Raw genomic sequence first — 13,878 nt, 5'->3', positions numbered from 1 at the left:
TAACAAAAACAGTTTATGGCCTTGGAACAATGAAGTAGTTTTAAAATAAATACATTTTGGAAAAAAAAAAAAAAAAAACCTCATCATACACTTGTGCTCACTCCGCATAAGCCACCTGCTCAAGGTCACTTATCAGGTGATGAGTGAGCCCTGGCCTGGGAAACTGCCACCCTCTGGTCTCATCTGCGTGCTGCCCACTGACCCAGGAACTGCAGCCCAGCGCTCTGTGTTCTTCTGGGGTCCTGGCATGTTGAAGGTGTTCCGTGTTAGTCTGTTATACACACAGGGCTATGCCTTTGAAGATCCATGTGTTTCAAAAAGGTAATAAAAACATACCTAAGAAAGAGTCATAGAAGACTGGATGGAGGCAAGAATTCAGTTAGAAGCCCAGCATTTCTCAGAGCAGAAGAGGAGCCACAGGCACCGTGCCATACTCCATACTCCTAGGTCCAGACAGGGCAAGGTGGCCAGGAGACAAGTCTCATGACACTGATTTCACAAGAAGGGTTGAAGAGGTTTATTAGCCCGTGGCAAAATACCAAATGATCAACGATGATGACGACAGCCACTCTCTACGAGCCACTTGGCGCTGTGATCGCATCCTACAGGGCATTCCTGGTTTCACGTCTCCTAACAAGCTGCCTGAAGAAACGAATGCCCTCAAACCAAGACCCGAGCACAAAGGGATTCCAGGGACCACTGGGGAGGAGAGAGCCTGAGAAAGCCCTCTGCGATCAATGTTGGGGGTGGGGGTGGGGAACTCTGCCGGCCAATTTGAATTTCCAAACTTAGCAAGAGGGACACAAATGTGCAAGTCAGGGTCTCCTGGCTCGGGGCCAGGGAGTGGGGGCAGGAGAGGCAGAGCAACAGTGGCAGGACCTGAGAGCAGGCTTCTCCTACTTCTTCCTCCCGCCTCTCCTTGAGCGCCAGGTGGATGACGGCACCGTTGGCCATGTTGTAGTAAGCCAGTGAGTTGGAATCCTTGATGAAAATGCCCTAGGAAATAGAAGGAGTGCCTCAGCCCAGGGCAGTGTGAGCACAATGAGCTGCTTCACAGCTCCCAACACTCTTAGCAAACACAGGGGCTTGAAGGCACGAGGGGCAGGAACGGGAGTGGCGCTGGGCGGGAGTGCAACACTCCCAAGAATCTGGCCCTCATCAACCTATGAATGTTGACTCTCAAATCATAAGATTGAGAGGCCAGCTAGTCCAAGAGCCTCATTTTACAGAGAAGGAAACTGAGGCCTGGAGTAGGGATCAAAGTCAAAAAAAGGGTGAACGCAGCAGCCCCTCATCTGGCCGTGCCAGGGTGGCTGGGCCGCCACCTGTGTCTGAGCACAAAGCCGGGCTGCCTGAGGCCACACTCGCTGGGGTGGCTCCACCCCCGGGGCAGGAACCTACCAGAGCACCCCCAAGTCTTGTCCCCAGATGTCACTGAGACGTCCAGACCCCACACAAGACTGTGCTGTGACCCTGCCAGAGCCTCTCACCCTGTCAGACTAACCTGCCCCAGCACCAGCCACCAGCATCATGGCTTCTAGGATGGACTTACATGGCCACAACGAGGCATCTCCCCACTCCTGATCCCACAAATGACTTAGCTTCTGGGACAACAGAGGACAAGGGCGGCTGACACCCAACTCACCTCGTACTGCAGCTTCTGTTTCCCTGCTGGCATGCCTGTGGCTTCATGAATCTTCACCTTGATGACGGAGACCTGTGGGATGGAGGAGCGGTCAGCCACCCCTCGCTAAGGTCAGCTGGAGGAAGCGTCCCCCTGAGGCCTTGGTGCCCCTGTGCCTGAGGCCAGTTGGGGGCAGCAACTCTTACCTGGTCTGTGAGGGGGAGGGTGAAGACCAGCACCTGTCCATTCAGTTTCCATTCTGTCTTATCCTGCATGTTGGGCACCTGGACTTTGATGGACACTGGACCCTGCAAATCAGGAGTGGCCATTATGCCGGGGAAGTCCTGGGTCAAACAGGAACTACGCTCTCTAGTCCCGGGCCCTTGAGACAATGTCACCTGTCCATCAGGATTCCTGGACTCTGGCCTGATTTACTACTGACACCACCTGTGACATGGAACAACTCACTCCCCTTTTTCAAGAACTGATCTCTCTTCTTTAGAATGATCCCTAACCTGCCTAATGGTTAGGCTGGAGCTGAAGAAGGGACATGAAAGTGCTCTGCAAGCCTCAGGAAGTACCACAGGGGAAAGAACATGAACTGTGAGGTCAGAAGACCTGGGTTCCCAACTCAGTGAAGCCGCTGATCACAACTGCTGGCTGGTGAGGCTGCGAGCCTTCAGTAAAAGGCGTGGTTCTATCCCAGCACTTGAGTAGGTACTCAAGAAATGGAAACTACTGTCAGAAAGGAAAAAAAAAGGATCTGCTCAAATGCCCTGGGGCAGTGGGGCTGGGACTGTTTCTGCCTCCTCACTAGAGCCTGCCAGCTTCCCCAGGCCCCGGAAGTGCCAAGGTTCCCAGCCCTTGTTCCTAATACCCCAACAGGATCCCTACAAGACTCCTGAGGGCGGCAACTGGAGGCAAAGTTCACAAAGAAACGAAGAACTGTCCCCAGGATTTCCTCCTGTGTCCTGAACCCCCTTCATACTGGAGCCCGGCTGCCTGTGCAACTGGGCCTCCCTGCTGGCCTCTACGACTGTTCACACCAGGGGGACCGCTGACAGCTGGCGGCTGACCCCACATCAGGCATGTTGGGCACTTGGAAGCCTCAGAAGCCTCCTGGGCCTCCAGCAGCTGACCTAGGTCCCAGAAGCCAAAACCATGGGAGCAGCACAGGGTGGGCCAAGGCATGTAATGGGGGCAGGACGGTCCCCCCGACTTGTCTAGACACTGCACGTGTGGGCAACTCTGGGTCACATGCCTTGTTTCTGCGCAGAAACTCCTCCTCGGGCATGAGACTGTCCTCGGTCTTCAGTTTCTTAGAGGCAGGCTCGTCTTCCATGGGAGGCGGGGGGTGGACAGGCGGCATGGGGGCTGGAGCAGGGACAGGTGCCACGGGCGGGGCGGGCACAAAAGCTGCAGGGCAGGAGCGAGCAGCCACGTGAGTGGGAGGAAGGCGCCCAGGACCCCGGCTGACGGTGAGGGGAGACTGCACAGGTTTCCGACTTCTCCCAGGCAGAAGCATGAAAGACCACTCCTGGCTGAGTCTGGCAACCAGTGAGCTCCCCAGCAGGGGACCTGGGCGCCTGCCCAGACCGGGTACCAGGAAACTGGAGGAAGGGCGGGGCCAACAGAAGGAGCAGGAGCCACCAACAGGCCTCAGCGCCCGTTCAGGCCTGACCCCACTGGGTGCACATACCCCAGGTCTGCCTCATCAGCCTATCTCCCCCAAGAGCCAGGAGCCCAACCTCCTCCACCCCAGGAATCTCTCACAGAGCTAAGTCGAGGCTCTCCTCTGGGCTGGAGCCACAGCTCGAACAGCTGGCGCTCCCCTCAGCCACTGCTCTGCTCCGGGCCTGGTCTGTAGCACTGACCCAGTGGCCTGGAAAACGACATGACACTGACCTGTCGGCACAATCATGGGTGGTGGGCGAGGCGCCATGATAGGAGGGGCCGAGGGAGGCATGGGCACCACATTGATCCTGGGCGCGTGGATGATCGGCGGCATGGGGGCGATCACTGAGCCTGGGGGCAGCCGGACCACGGATGCCATCGGGGGCCGGGGCATGACAGGTACTGCGGACACAACTGTGGTGCGGACGGGAGGCGGCATCTGCGGGCGGGAGGGACTCGCGGGTCACGGGAAGCCGAGGCTGCACCCCAGGGCACACCAGCCGGCAGCCGACCCCCTGCAGCCTCTGGGGACAGCGTTGGATAGCCTGGGGCTAAGAGCGCAGCCTCACACGGGGCCCTGACAGAACCACAAACCACACGGAGAGAGACCTAGGGCGACATTCTTGCCGCTTGGGACTCCACCCACTGAGAGAGAAACTGAGGAGACTGCCCTTGACTCAGTCCACCGGAGTCAGGCCAGCGGTCCTCCAAGGCCCCTTAAGTCCTCCCGGCCCCCGACCCAAGCCTGCTTCTCACATTCGCCACCCGCCTCCCTCCCGGTTCCAGCCCTTCCACACAAATGGACGGCCAGCCTGGAGGTTCCCACTTCTAACTAAAGGGCTCTTTTCTCTTGATTTGACCCATTCTGCCCTCAGGCTCCTGTGAGACCGCTGCCCTGAGCCGGCACTGTCCAACCCGGGGAACCCAGCTCCAGGGACCCGTCCGGGGTGGCTGCGGGCTAACCGCGGGCGGCCGGGGCACCGACGTAATGGGCGGGGCCGAGCTGGGGATGTTGGTGGCTGAGGACGGCGGCGGCGGCTGCTGGGGGATCTCGTTGGGCTTGCTCGGGCCGATCTTCTCTTTGGTGTCATCCTCCGGCACCAGGCCCTTCGCCTTGTGGATGGCCTCAATCTGCTCCTGGAGGGTGATGTTGGCCTGGGCGGCCTGCTGGGTCCGGGCCATGCTGCCAGAGTGGCCGTCCCAGGTCACCTGCACGGGAGGCGAAGCCACACTGGTCAGGGCTCCCGGAACTAAGCGCAAGTGGGGGTGCTGGCAACAGGAAAGGTGGTGGCAGTCACCGAGCCGCACCTTCTCTTCCGGCTTCTGGATCTCCTCCTCGCCGATCTTCTTACCGATGGCCGTTTCCTCCACACCAAAGATGTCTGTACGCCGCTCGGCCAGCTGCTTCAAGCTGCTCTCGATATCCAGACCTGGACAGAGCCAGACAACAGAGGCGGGCAACAGAGAGGAAAACTAAACCCGGTGCCCGGCCGACAGGACGGCGGCTCAGTCGGTGCAGGTGGAGGCTGTTCTTACGGGACACAGCTGTCTGTGGGTCCCAGTGCCTCGTGCCAGCCCTCTGAGCCTGGGGAAGGCCGCCTGATGAGCACTAGGCCTGGAAACCGGAGCGTGTCCAACCCCGACTTAACAAAAGGCATCTGAGAGGACAGAGCCACATGAGCAGCGTGGCAAGGAGAAGAGCCCGGACTCTAGAAGAGGGGTCTCCAGCCTCCGGGACAGTCTGCTCCCTCCCTGTAGGGCTGCTTCTCACAATCAAGGGACCAACAGCGCCCTCCAGCCACCACAGCCTCCACTCCAAGATGGCCTGGGAGTGAGCACCCCTCCCGGCTGCAGTCAGATCCTGCTCCAGGATGCCGACGGGCACACGCCACCCACCTCGGGTGCCCGCCTCTGCAGGGTTTCTAGAAAACAGGCGGTTCTTTTGTAGCTTCCTAGACCACACCTATCCTCAAAAGCTCCTGCTGACCTCAAAGCTTTCTGCATTTGATTAAAGCAAGTTGACTATTAACTTAAAAGATCCCAATGGGCCAAAGTGAATTAGGGCTGAGTCAAAGGAGGGGTGTGGTCCGAGTGGGGAACACCCCACCTCACCTGGCGCGTACACCTCGTCATCGCTCTGCTTCTCACGGATGGAGCGATCCCGCTGCTCCAGCCAACGGGGGTCAAGAAGCCCAATGCGCATGTGCTCCTGCATCTTGCTGGCAGGGATCTTCTCCCCAGTAATGGGGGACACAAGATACTCATCGGGAGCGGGGGCTGGAGGCAGAGGCTTGGAAGCTGAAAGGCAACAGAGGGCCGAGTGAGAACCTGGGTGGCAGCCTGGGTTAAGAGGGTGCTGCTTCATTCTTGCACTGCCCACGCAGTGCCATGCTTTCCCAGGCCCTGTGCGCTGAGCCAGGGCACCACAGACGACCAAGTCCCACGCCCTGCTGTGGGGCCCACGACACAGGGGCTCCCAATGCCTTATGACAAGCCCCCATCCTGGAAACAAACACAGGTCTGAGAAACACGAGGCAGAAAAACGGAACCCACCTTTTGGGTCATAGTCCTTCCGGACAATAACCTGGTCTGGAGTTGGGGGCAGAGGAGGTGGCATGGGTGTCTCCGGGGGTGGCGGCACTTTCTGCCCTTCTTCTTCATCATCCGAACCCTGAAAAGCAAGGCAGTGGCGTGACTCAGAGCAGGAATGAGAAGCCATCTCCCTGCAGCCGAGCCCGGCAGCTCGCAGGGTGGCAAGCAGCCGAGGCCCCTGCCGGCCAGCATCCCCATGCTAAGCTCCCTGGGCAGCCGGGGCCAGCCGGCAGCAGGCCAGGCAGCTTCCTCACAGCTTGAATGGCAGCGCTGGGGGCTGTGGTGCTGACACTCTGCCCAGGCATTTCCAGCAGCTGGCACCAGGCAGTCCCAGGAGGCCAACGGCACTTAACGTGCTGGGGAGGGCCATGGGGGGCAAGTCAGCGCTCAATGGGAGCCACGCACAGAGCAATGCTGGGAGGGAGAGAAAAAGTCAATTCCCACAGACACGTGGGCCTTTCTTCTCAGGCTGCACATAAATTCTTTCCGAGGGGAGGAAAGTGGCTTGGCTCTGGAGACTCTAAGCCTGCGGGGAGGCCTGGCTCGAAGGGGCAGAGGCGCCCAGAGGAAGCACAAGCTACAGTCAGAAAAGCTCTGGAAACTGCTGATCGTTTGGGCCTAGGCTCAAAAGCATCCAAGTATCCGGCACAGAGGGTTCCCTAAGGAGAGCCAGCCTGGGGGCGGTAGTGAGCGGGGCCTCTGGGCAGAGGAGGACGGTCACCAAACAAGCCGGCACGGCTCACGGAGCCTCGCCTACGAAGGGACCTTTGTTGCCCGAGCTGGAAAAAGGGACGCCTTACTCAGGACCCAGGCCTCCTCTCAGGCGTCAAGAGGGGGCTGGCACACTCACTCAGAGGAGCGCACCCCCTTGCCCTTGGCTCCAGGAAAGAGTCACCCCAGGCCCCCCAGGAGCGCACCTCGTCCATGTCTTGTACTTGAGTGTCCTGGTCCAGCTGGGACGGAGGCTCCTCCGCCTTCTCCTGTTTCTCGTCCTCCTCATCGGACTCAACCTCCATCTCGACCTCCTCGCTCTCCCCAAACTTCTCATAGCGCTCCTGAATAAGGATCCGGGCCCCCAGCTCCTCCGGGGTGGTGGGCGGGGGGAAGTTCCCTGGCAGAGGGCGAGCAGGAGTCAAGGGAGGGCTCCGCAGACACTCCCATCAGAGGCCTGTCGGGCGGCCCGCCCCATGCCGTCGGCTCTCAGGGCTGGGGCCGCCTGGTCTCTCTCCCACCCCCAGAGGCCCACCCAGGGCCGCGCACAATGCTATCTGTTGAACTGCGTGTAACTGGGGCAGCAGGAGGACCAAGTCTCCTGGAAACAGGGAGGAGACAGAAGCCTCCCCGGGATCCTCCTGCTCCCTGGGGACAGCCTGGCCCACTCCCCGGGATCCTCCCGATCCCCGGGGACAGCTTGGCCCGCTCTCCCAGGACGATGGCGCCAAGCTCCTGGCTCTGCCAACAGGAGTCACAGACCGACCTTGCTCGTTGGGTTGGAAGTCCACTGTTTCCACCACCACGAAGTCATGCCAGTCGATCTGAGCGTAGGCAACCCGCTCCTTCTCCTTCTCCTCCTCCTCCTTCTTCCTCTCACGCTCCTGGAACTTGGCCCACTCCACGCGATAACACACCTGAAGGGAGGGGAACGGCACAGTGCTGAGCTGAATCAGGGTCGGCTCCCAAGGAGGCTGTCACCTCCAGGGCCTTCACCAGAGCCAGCGTCTCCTTCAGAACAGGAGGCTGCTCTGCCCACCAGAGGGACTTCCTGGAGCAGACTATGGAATCTGCATCTGGTTTCAGCCAGGCCCAGAGTCTGGACAGGATGAAAATCTGAATGCCAGAGACCTCTGTCTGGGCCCCAAGGGCAGCTCTCTGTTAGAACCTCAAAGTTTTCTGCTTGAGTTGGCGGGTGGCGAGCAAACTCCTCCCTCCCAGGAAGTCTGTGTGACAACCACGTGCCCACAGGAGCCGCGGCTGCCTGACAGCCTGCAAAACCGAAGGCTTCAAGCAGCCTCCCAGAACAGCCAGATCAACATGCCTGGTCTCCTGACTCTGTAAACCAGACTTCAAAAGGCAATTGTTGCCCAAGAACCCATTCAAAAGCTGGCTTCTAGCAAAAGAAGAAAACCGGAGACTGAGAGAAGAGAAGAGAAGAGAAGAGTGGCAAGTTAGGGACCAGAGAACCCAGGTTTCTTTGCTCTTTGCAGCCTCAATGCCCTTCTTCCCACCACGACTGTGCCTGGAGCATAACAAGGGGCCGATTCAGAGACCATTTCCAAACACACAGCAGAACCCACACACTGTAACTTGTGCAGTCAGTAACTGGTTGTAAGAAACTCAGTTTAGGACTTCCCTGGTGGCACACCTGCCAATGCAGGGGACATGGATTGGAACCCTGATCTGGGAGGATTCCACATGCCTCAGAGCAGCTAAGCCCGAGCACTCGAGGGCCCGTGTGCTCTATCTCCTGAAGCCCACGTGTCCAGAGCCTGTGCTCCGCAACACGAGAAGCCCACACGCCGCACTGAAGAGCAGCCCCCACTCACCACAACCAGCGGAAGCCCGCACAAAGCAACAAAGACCCAGCACAGCCACAAATAAGCAAAACTATTAAAAAGGAAGAAAGGAAGAAATTCAGTTTACCTGGTCCAAAACTTCTCGGGGGTTCTCTGCCTCCTTCTTGAGTTTGGTAAATAAGCCTTTGGGTGGAATCAAGATCTGAAACACGGAAGAGTTAAAGCACCTGTTAGTGCAGCACAACACGGGACAGAGCGGCCTGCGGAGGAGAGAGGAGAGCACGGGATGACAGGGCCAACCTCAGCTGCACTTGACTAGGCGACCCTAGGCAAGGTACTTAACCCCCGTACCTTGGTTTGCTTCTACAAAACGGTGACGCCGCCACTTAAAGGTGGCGTTATCAACGTAAAAGGCTGCGAGGATTAGCAGGGAGTAAGTAAAAGCACCAGCAGATCACCATGCACACCGTCTGCATGCAGTGACTACCCCGGGGCGGATCTGCCCTTACGCTTCTGCACAGGCCCCCAGGATCCCCAGTGACCATGCTGAAGACTGCAGCCCACAGGTTCCCCCTCCCTGGACTTCCATGCCCTGCTTTCTCTGTAGCATTTTATCCACAGTGTTTATCACCATCTGACACACACTAACGCTGTGCTTAGTTGTTGCCCCCTCGCTAGACCAGTCTCCACAAAGACAAGAGATTTTTGTCTTCAGTTCACTGCTGCATACCCAGAGCTTGGAACAGCGCCTGGCACTCAAAGCTTATTTGCTAAGAGAGCAAATGGTGGCCTCGTGTAAAAGAGCCACTCTTTCCAACCGGCCCAACCGTACCCACCCTCACTGGCAAAGCGGCTCAGCCCCACTCCACCCTCCCTGTCCCCCTTCCCCAAGAACAGATCTGTTCCTGGAATTCCCGAGTCCAGAGACACACCAGCGCCCTCAGGTTAGAGTGCTAAATGTCCATACCCAGGTTCTGAGGGAGAAGGAACAGGAAGCAGTTAACCCTGGAAGCAGCCCGCTAGGGGAAGTTAACCCAGGGCTCACTTAAACTTGATACTGTAATAACCCTCGGGTCTGGTGACTTGAATGGCTGTCCAAGGCCATTCAAGTCCAAGGATGGAGGAGAGCCATCACTGGCGACAGCGTGCTCTCCCCCGGGGCCCCGCCCAGGCACCTTGGTGTACTGCTCCACCAGCTTCGTGAAGTAGTTGAAGAGGCTGTGCTGCGGGCGCAGGAAGTCAAACTGGTAGTTGCGCTGCTCTTTCTGCATCAGCTGGGTCAGAAACTGGCGCCCATTCCTGGCCACAAACTGAGCTGTCAGCTTCACCACGTCCAGGTCGAAGGCTGAGATGGAAGGGGGGTCTGCGATGAACTCAAACTCAGGAGGGGGCTCTTTGGGCACAATGGTCTCTTGTATCACTTGGGCTTGAACCTAAGATGCAAAGGGAATGTGAGGTGAGAGGCAAGAGGTGGACTGGCTCCAGAGACAGGGCAGGCTCACACCACCAGAGGACGGCATGGCTCTCTACTCCTCTGTTAATCACATGCATGCCCCAGCACGTGGAGGGAGAGAAGCCCAACTCAAAGAGCATCGATGTCTCGGCCAAGGGTGGCCTCAGCTCCTGAGTGGCTTTCTGAGTGAGAACCGTGTCTCTCTGCATGTCCCCTGCTGCCCTGAAACTGAGGACCAAAACTGGGTGGCAGAAGATCCAACAGGGATAGTTTATTAAATCCCACCCAAGGGGGACAGAGGATGTAGGAAGCCCTACACATGTGCAGAGGACCCCTCATCTGACCTCCACACGAACCAGGAGTGGACACAAGTACTGGGAATTCTTTCTACAGATGAGGAAACTGAGGTTGCCTGAGGCACCAGGAGTAATCAATTGCAATGCAAGGTCTCAGAACCTTCTCCAACCTTTATTTCCCACAGTAACACAAGGGGTGGCCTTTGTCACCATGGCTCGGGAGGGAGCAAAGAGAAAGGCCCAGTCCAGGTCCACACAGCAGGCAAAATGTGTCCTCACTGACAGCCCGAGTCCTCCCCAGTGCTACGAGGGTATGAGGACAGGCCACACAGAGGGGCCCCGGGAAGTGAGACAGGAGAGAGGGACACACAAGAAGGGGTCCACAAGCCACGCCGTGGCACTGCCCCGACGCCACGGTCAGGCAAGGAGCAGGCACTGGGAGCCTGGACTTTAGGGTCCTGACTCCGTGACCATGGGTAGACCGTGCTTCCCTGAGCCTCAGAGTCCTCGTCTGAAAAAGGGTCATTTTACTGGCCTCCTCATGCAGCCCGTGAGGCACCAGTGAGACAAGGCTGCCAAAGCTCTGAGCACAGAGCTGGACAGGCATTCAGCCAACGCCAACTGTCAGCAACCCTCTGCTGTGTGAGGCTCAGCATCCACCTCTGTAAGATGCAGACAGAGGCCTCACGTTCCTGCACGTGTGGCTGCGGGGTGTGGACAGCAGTTCATTGTCTCCCTCCCCCAGCCCCAGGGCAGTGAGGTGCAGGGCGGGCTCCCACCTTCTGGGGCAGCTGCTGCTGGGAGGCCTGCTGCTGCTGCTGCATGACCTTGGGGATGGCGGCCGAGGGCTCCTGAGCCTTGCCCTCCTTGAACTCGCTGACCTTGTGCCGGTAGTAGGCATGGTAAGGGTCGTTGGGGTTCAGGAAGTTGAACTTGGGGTTGTTGATCTCGTTCTGTCGTATCCTCGCTTCAAATTCAGGTCCATTTCTAGAAAAAGGGAAAAAAGAGAAGCATCGATACCCCAGCCCTTTCAAGTGCTTGGACCAGAATACGGCTCACTCAAGTCCCATTCTTGCCACCACCCACCACTCGAACGGGCCCCTCCCTTGGCACAGCAGGTCACCTCCCCGAGACTCCTGGTGTCAGCGGCCGGCGCCCCTGCCTCCTGCAGCCCACGCAGGCCTCAGCGACCCCAGGGCCTCAGACCTCCGTCATTCCTGCAGCACCTCTGCCAGTCTCGCCAGCTCTAAAACCAGCTCACTAGCGCCCTTCTAATAAAATGTATTCACTTCGAAAAAAATACTTTCAAAGGAAGGCATGAGAATCCCCCGGCGTCTAGGGGTTAGGACTCCACGCGCTTTCACTGCACTGCAGAGGGCTCTGGGGGGGGTGGGCAGTGGGGGTGCTGCGGGGGGAAGGGGGCAACAGGGGGAGGAAGGCATATGTTACTACTTCAAATAGAAGTCATTATGGCTTTGCTAACAAAAGGCATCATACGAGTCAATACAATGAAATCAAAGCAGCATGGCATGGTTCAAGTTCAGTTCAAAGTTTGCTGAGACTGAAAGCAGTTCTTAGTCGAAAAGCAGGATGACTGAGTGCTTGTGAGGCATCAAGGATGTGTTAACACTAAACTGAGATGCTGGCCTCTAGCCAGCAAGGATGGAAAAAAAAAGAAAATGTGAACAGGGTTTAACACCCTGTCCAAGTAACGGCTATAATCACCTCCTTTACTACTGGGTGGACTCATACAGGAAACACTGCTCTCCAGGGCCCGGGATCCGAGCTGCTGCGTAAAGCACACTCAGGACAGTGACGTGACGTCAGGGAGGCCCGTCTCTCTGTATCTGGAGGAGTTTCCCACACACACCCTATGTCCCCAGTGTGTATGCCTTTAAACCCTCAGAATGAAAACGTCCCTCTCGTGATGTATAGGGAACCCTGATTTTTTAATAGAGTCCCAACAGTAACATTTCAAGGTGTCACACATCCACAATACCCGTTATCAGTCAGAAAGTACACTCACCTTAAAGACACAAGATATGGATGTGTTCAAGTTTGGGGTTCACTACTGACTTACCAAGTTACTGAACATCTCTTTGACTCAATTTCCCACGGTAAAATATGGCTAAATACCACCTTCTCTCTCTACTCTGAAGTATTGAGAAAACTGATGAGAGAACGAGAAGCCGAAGTCTATTGAACCACACAGGCCTGAACACCCCAGGGCCTGTTACTGCTCTGAAGGCTGGAAGGGGCTGCCCTACGAACAGGAGAGGTGACTTGGGAGCCAGGAGACGGCTGTGGGGCCTCCCTTACTCCTCCGGCCAGAGCCCTACTCTCAAGAGCGCCCCAGACACACCAAGGGGCGGCTCCAGAGGCTGGGGGCAGCCAGTCCGCCCCCCGTCCTCAGACTTCCACGCCCCGGCCCGGTCACCTGAAGAGGAGGCGGGGTGCAGGCAATGCTGTGCCCCACCTTAGCAACCTCGGCGGCCGCGGTCATCAACACCCCGGCTAGCTCCTCCGCAAGTTCTGGTCACACTCGGCGGTGTGACTAACACCGCGAGGTCTGGGTGTGACAGTGTGCTAGCCCAGCTGAAGCCCATGCTCGAGGACGAAGGGTTCCCCCCACCGTAAAATAATGTGAACCACACAAGGTCGATGTCCACTTAAATACGGCTAAACAAGGCTGCCACCCAAAGGGCTGCTAAAAAAGGGGCTCTGGTTGTCTTCTCTACCACCAACTCCTAAGCCATAACCTCACATCTGGTAACGATCTGAAATATAAAATGACGAGAGGACAGGCATGCTTATTCCAAGCTACTCTGTTGCTTTAAATTAGCTTCCCTGGTGGCTCAGAGGTTAAAGCGTCTGCCTGCAATGCAGGAGACCTGGGTTCGATCCCTGGGTTGGGAAGATCCCCTGGAGAAGGAAATGGCAACCCACTCCAGTATTCTTGCCTGGTGGGCTACAGTCCACAGGGTCGCAAAGAGTTGGACACGACTGAGTGACTTCACTCACTTATGTTTAGAATTATATTCTCTAACATAAGGAATAGATTTCAGCAGGAAAAAAAAAACATGAGTCTGACTCAACCCAGCTGGTGGGACTTTTTAAGGGTAATTTCCACTTCAGTTTCTTGACAGGAAAATGCAGGGAAGGGAAAACCAAACCTAGAGAGAAAAAACTCCTTTTGGAAAACCACACTGGCCTGGTGAATTTTACTCACTCAATACACGTGAACCCCACACAAGTAAAGCAGAGGGTCCTGCACGTTTGCTTGAACCCAGCCCGAGAAGCTGACCTGTCCCTTCACGGCAACACTAACGAAAGCAAGTCCACAGACTTCAGAAACGCCTCCGAGGCAACTGGGGCTTCCCACGTGCCATAGCGGTAAAGAATCCATCTGCAACGTAGGAGGCAGGGCAGGAGCCACAGGCTCAACCCCTGGTTCGGGAAGCTCCCCTGGAGTAGGGCATGGCAACCTGCTCCAGTATTCTTGCCTGGAAAATCCCGTGGACAGAGGAGCCTGGTGGGCTACAGTCCAGGGGGTCGCCAAGAGTCAGACAGGAGTCAAAGTCAAGATCTAGAGATGCGGACGTACAAATTTATTATTAAGGGAACTTGGAAAGAATTCTTATTTCTGTGGTTGGCACAAAATGACTGGAAAGCCGTTTGGCAAAATGTTTAAGAAATATTTTAAAATGCTCTTTCGGCCAGCAATGT

At 57.0% G+C, this 13,878-nt stretch overlaps 1 protein-coding gene across 2 annotated transcripts in view; it reads right to left on the bottom strand.

The window, feature by feature from the left end:
• Window positions 1–493: 493 nt before the first annotated feature.
• Window positions 494–13,878, bottom strand: part of SF3A1 (splicing factor 3a subunit 1) — a 19,310-nt gene continuing 5,925 nt past the window's right edge. Inside the window, exons 3-17 of one of the 2 annotated variants that reach the window (XM_014478240.2) lie at window positions 10,932–11,139; window positions 9,579–9,836; window positions 8,531–8,605; window positions 7,368–7,518; window positions 6,808–7,001; window positions 5,852–5,969; window positions 5,411–5,596; window positions 4,607–4,728; window positions 4,262–4,507; window positions 3,530–3,737; window positions 2,886–3,040; window positions 1,831–1,932; window positions 1,646–1,717; window positions 880–996; window positions 494–642 (exon numbers count right to left, since the gene is read on the bottom strand). In XM_014478240.2, the coding sequence (XP_014333726.2) occupies window positions 631–642; window positions 880–996; window positions 1,646–1,717; window positions 1,831–1,932; window positions 2,886–3,040; window positions 3,530–3,737; window positions 4,262–4,507; window positions 4,607–4,728; window positions 5,411–5,596; window positions 5,852–5,969; window positions 6,808–7,001; window positions 7,368–7,518; window positions 8,531–8,605; window positions 9,579–9,836; window positions 10,932–11,139 (2,224 nt within the window). In that variant the 3' untranslated portion in view covers window positions 494–630. Of the gene's footprint in view, window positions 997–1,645; window positions 1,718–1,830; window positions 1,933–2,885; window positions 3,041–3,529; window positions 3,738–4,261; window positions 4,508–4,606; window positions 4,729–5,410; window positions 5,597–5,851; window positions 5,970–6,807; window positions 7,002–7,367; window positions 7,519–8,530; window positions 8,606–9,578; window positions 9,837–10,931; window positions 11,140–13,878 lie in introns of both variants that reach the window. The other variant, XM_005887514.3, reaches the window with a different exon arrangement.

This window comes from Bos mutus, chromosome 17 (genome assembly GCF_027580195.1).
Source record: "Bos mutus isolate GX-2022 chromosome 17, NWIPB_WYAK_1.1, whole genome shotgun sequence".
Classification (NCBI taxonomy): domain Eukaryota; kingdom Metazoa; phylum Chordata; class Mammalia; order Artiodactyla; family Bovidae; genus Bos; species Bos mutus.
Note: the sequence above shows the minus strand (reverse complement) of the source record. Positions and strands in the feature narration are given on the sequence as shown.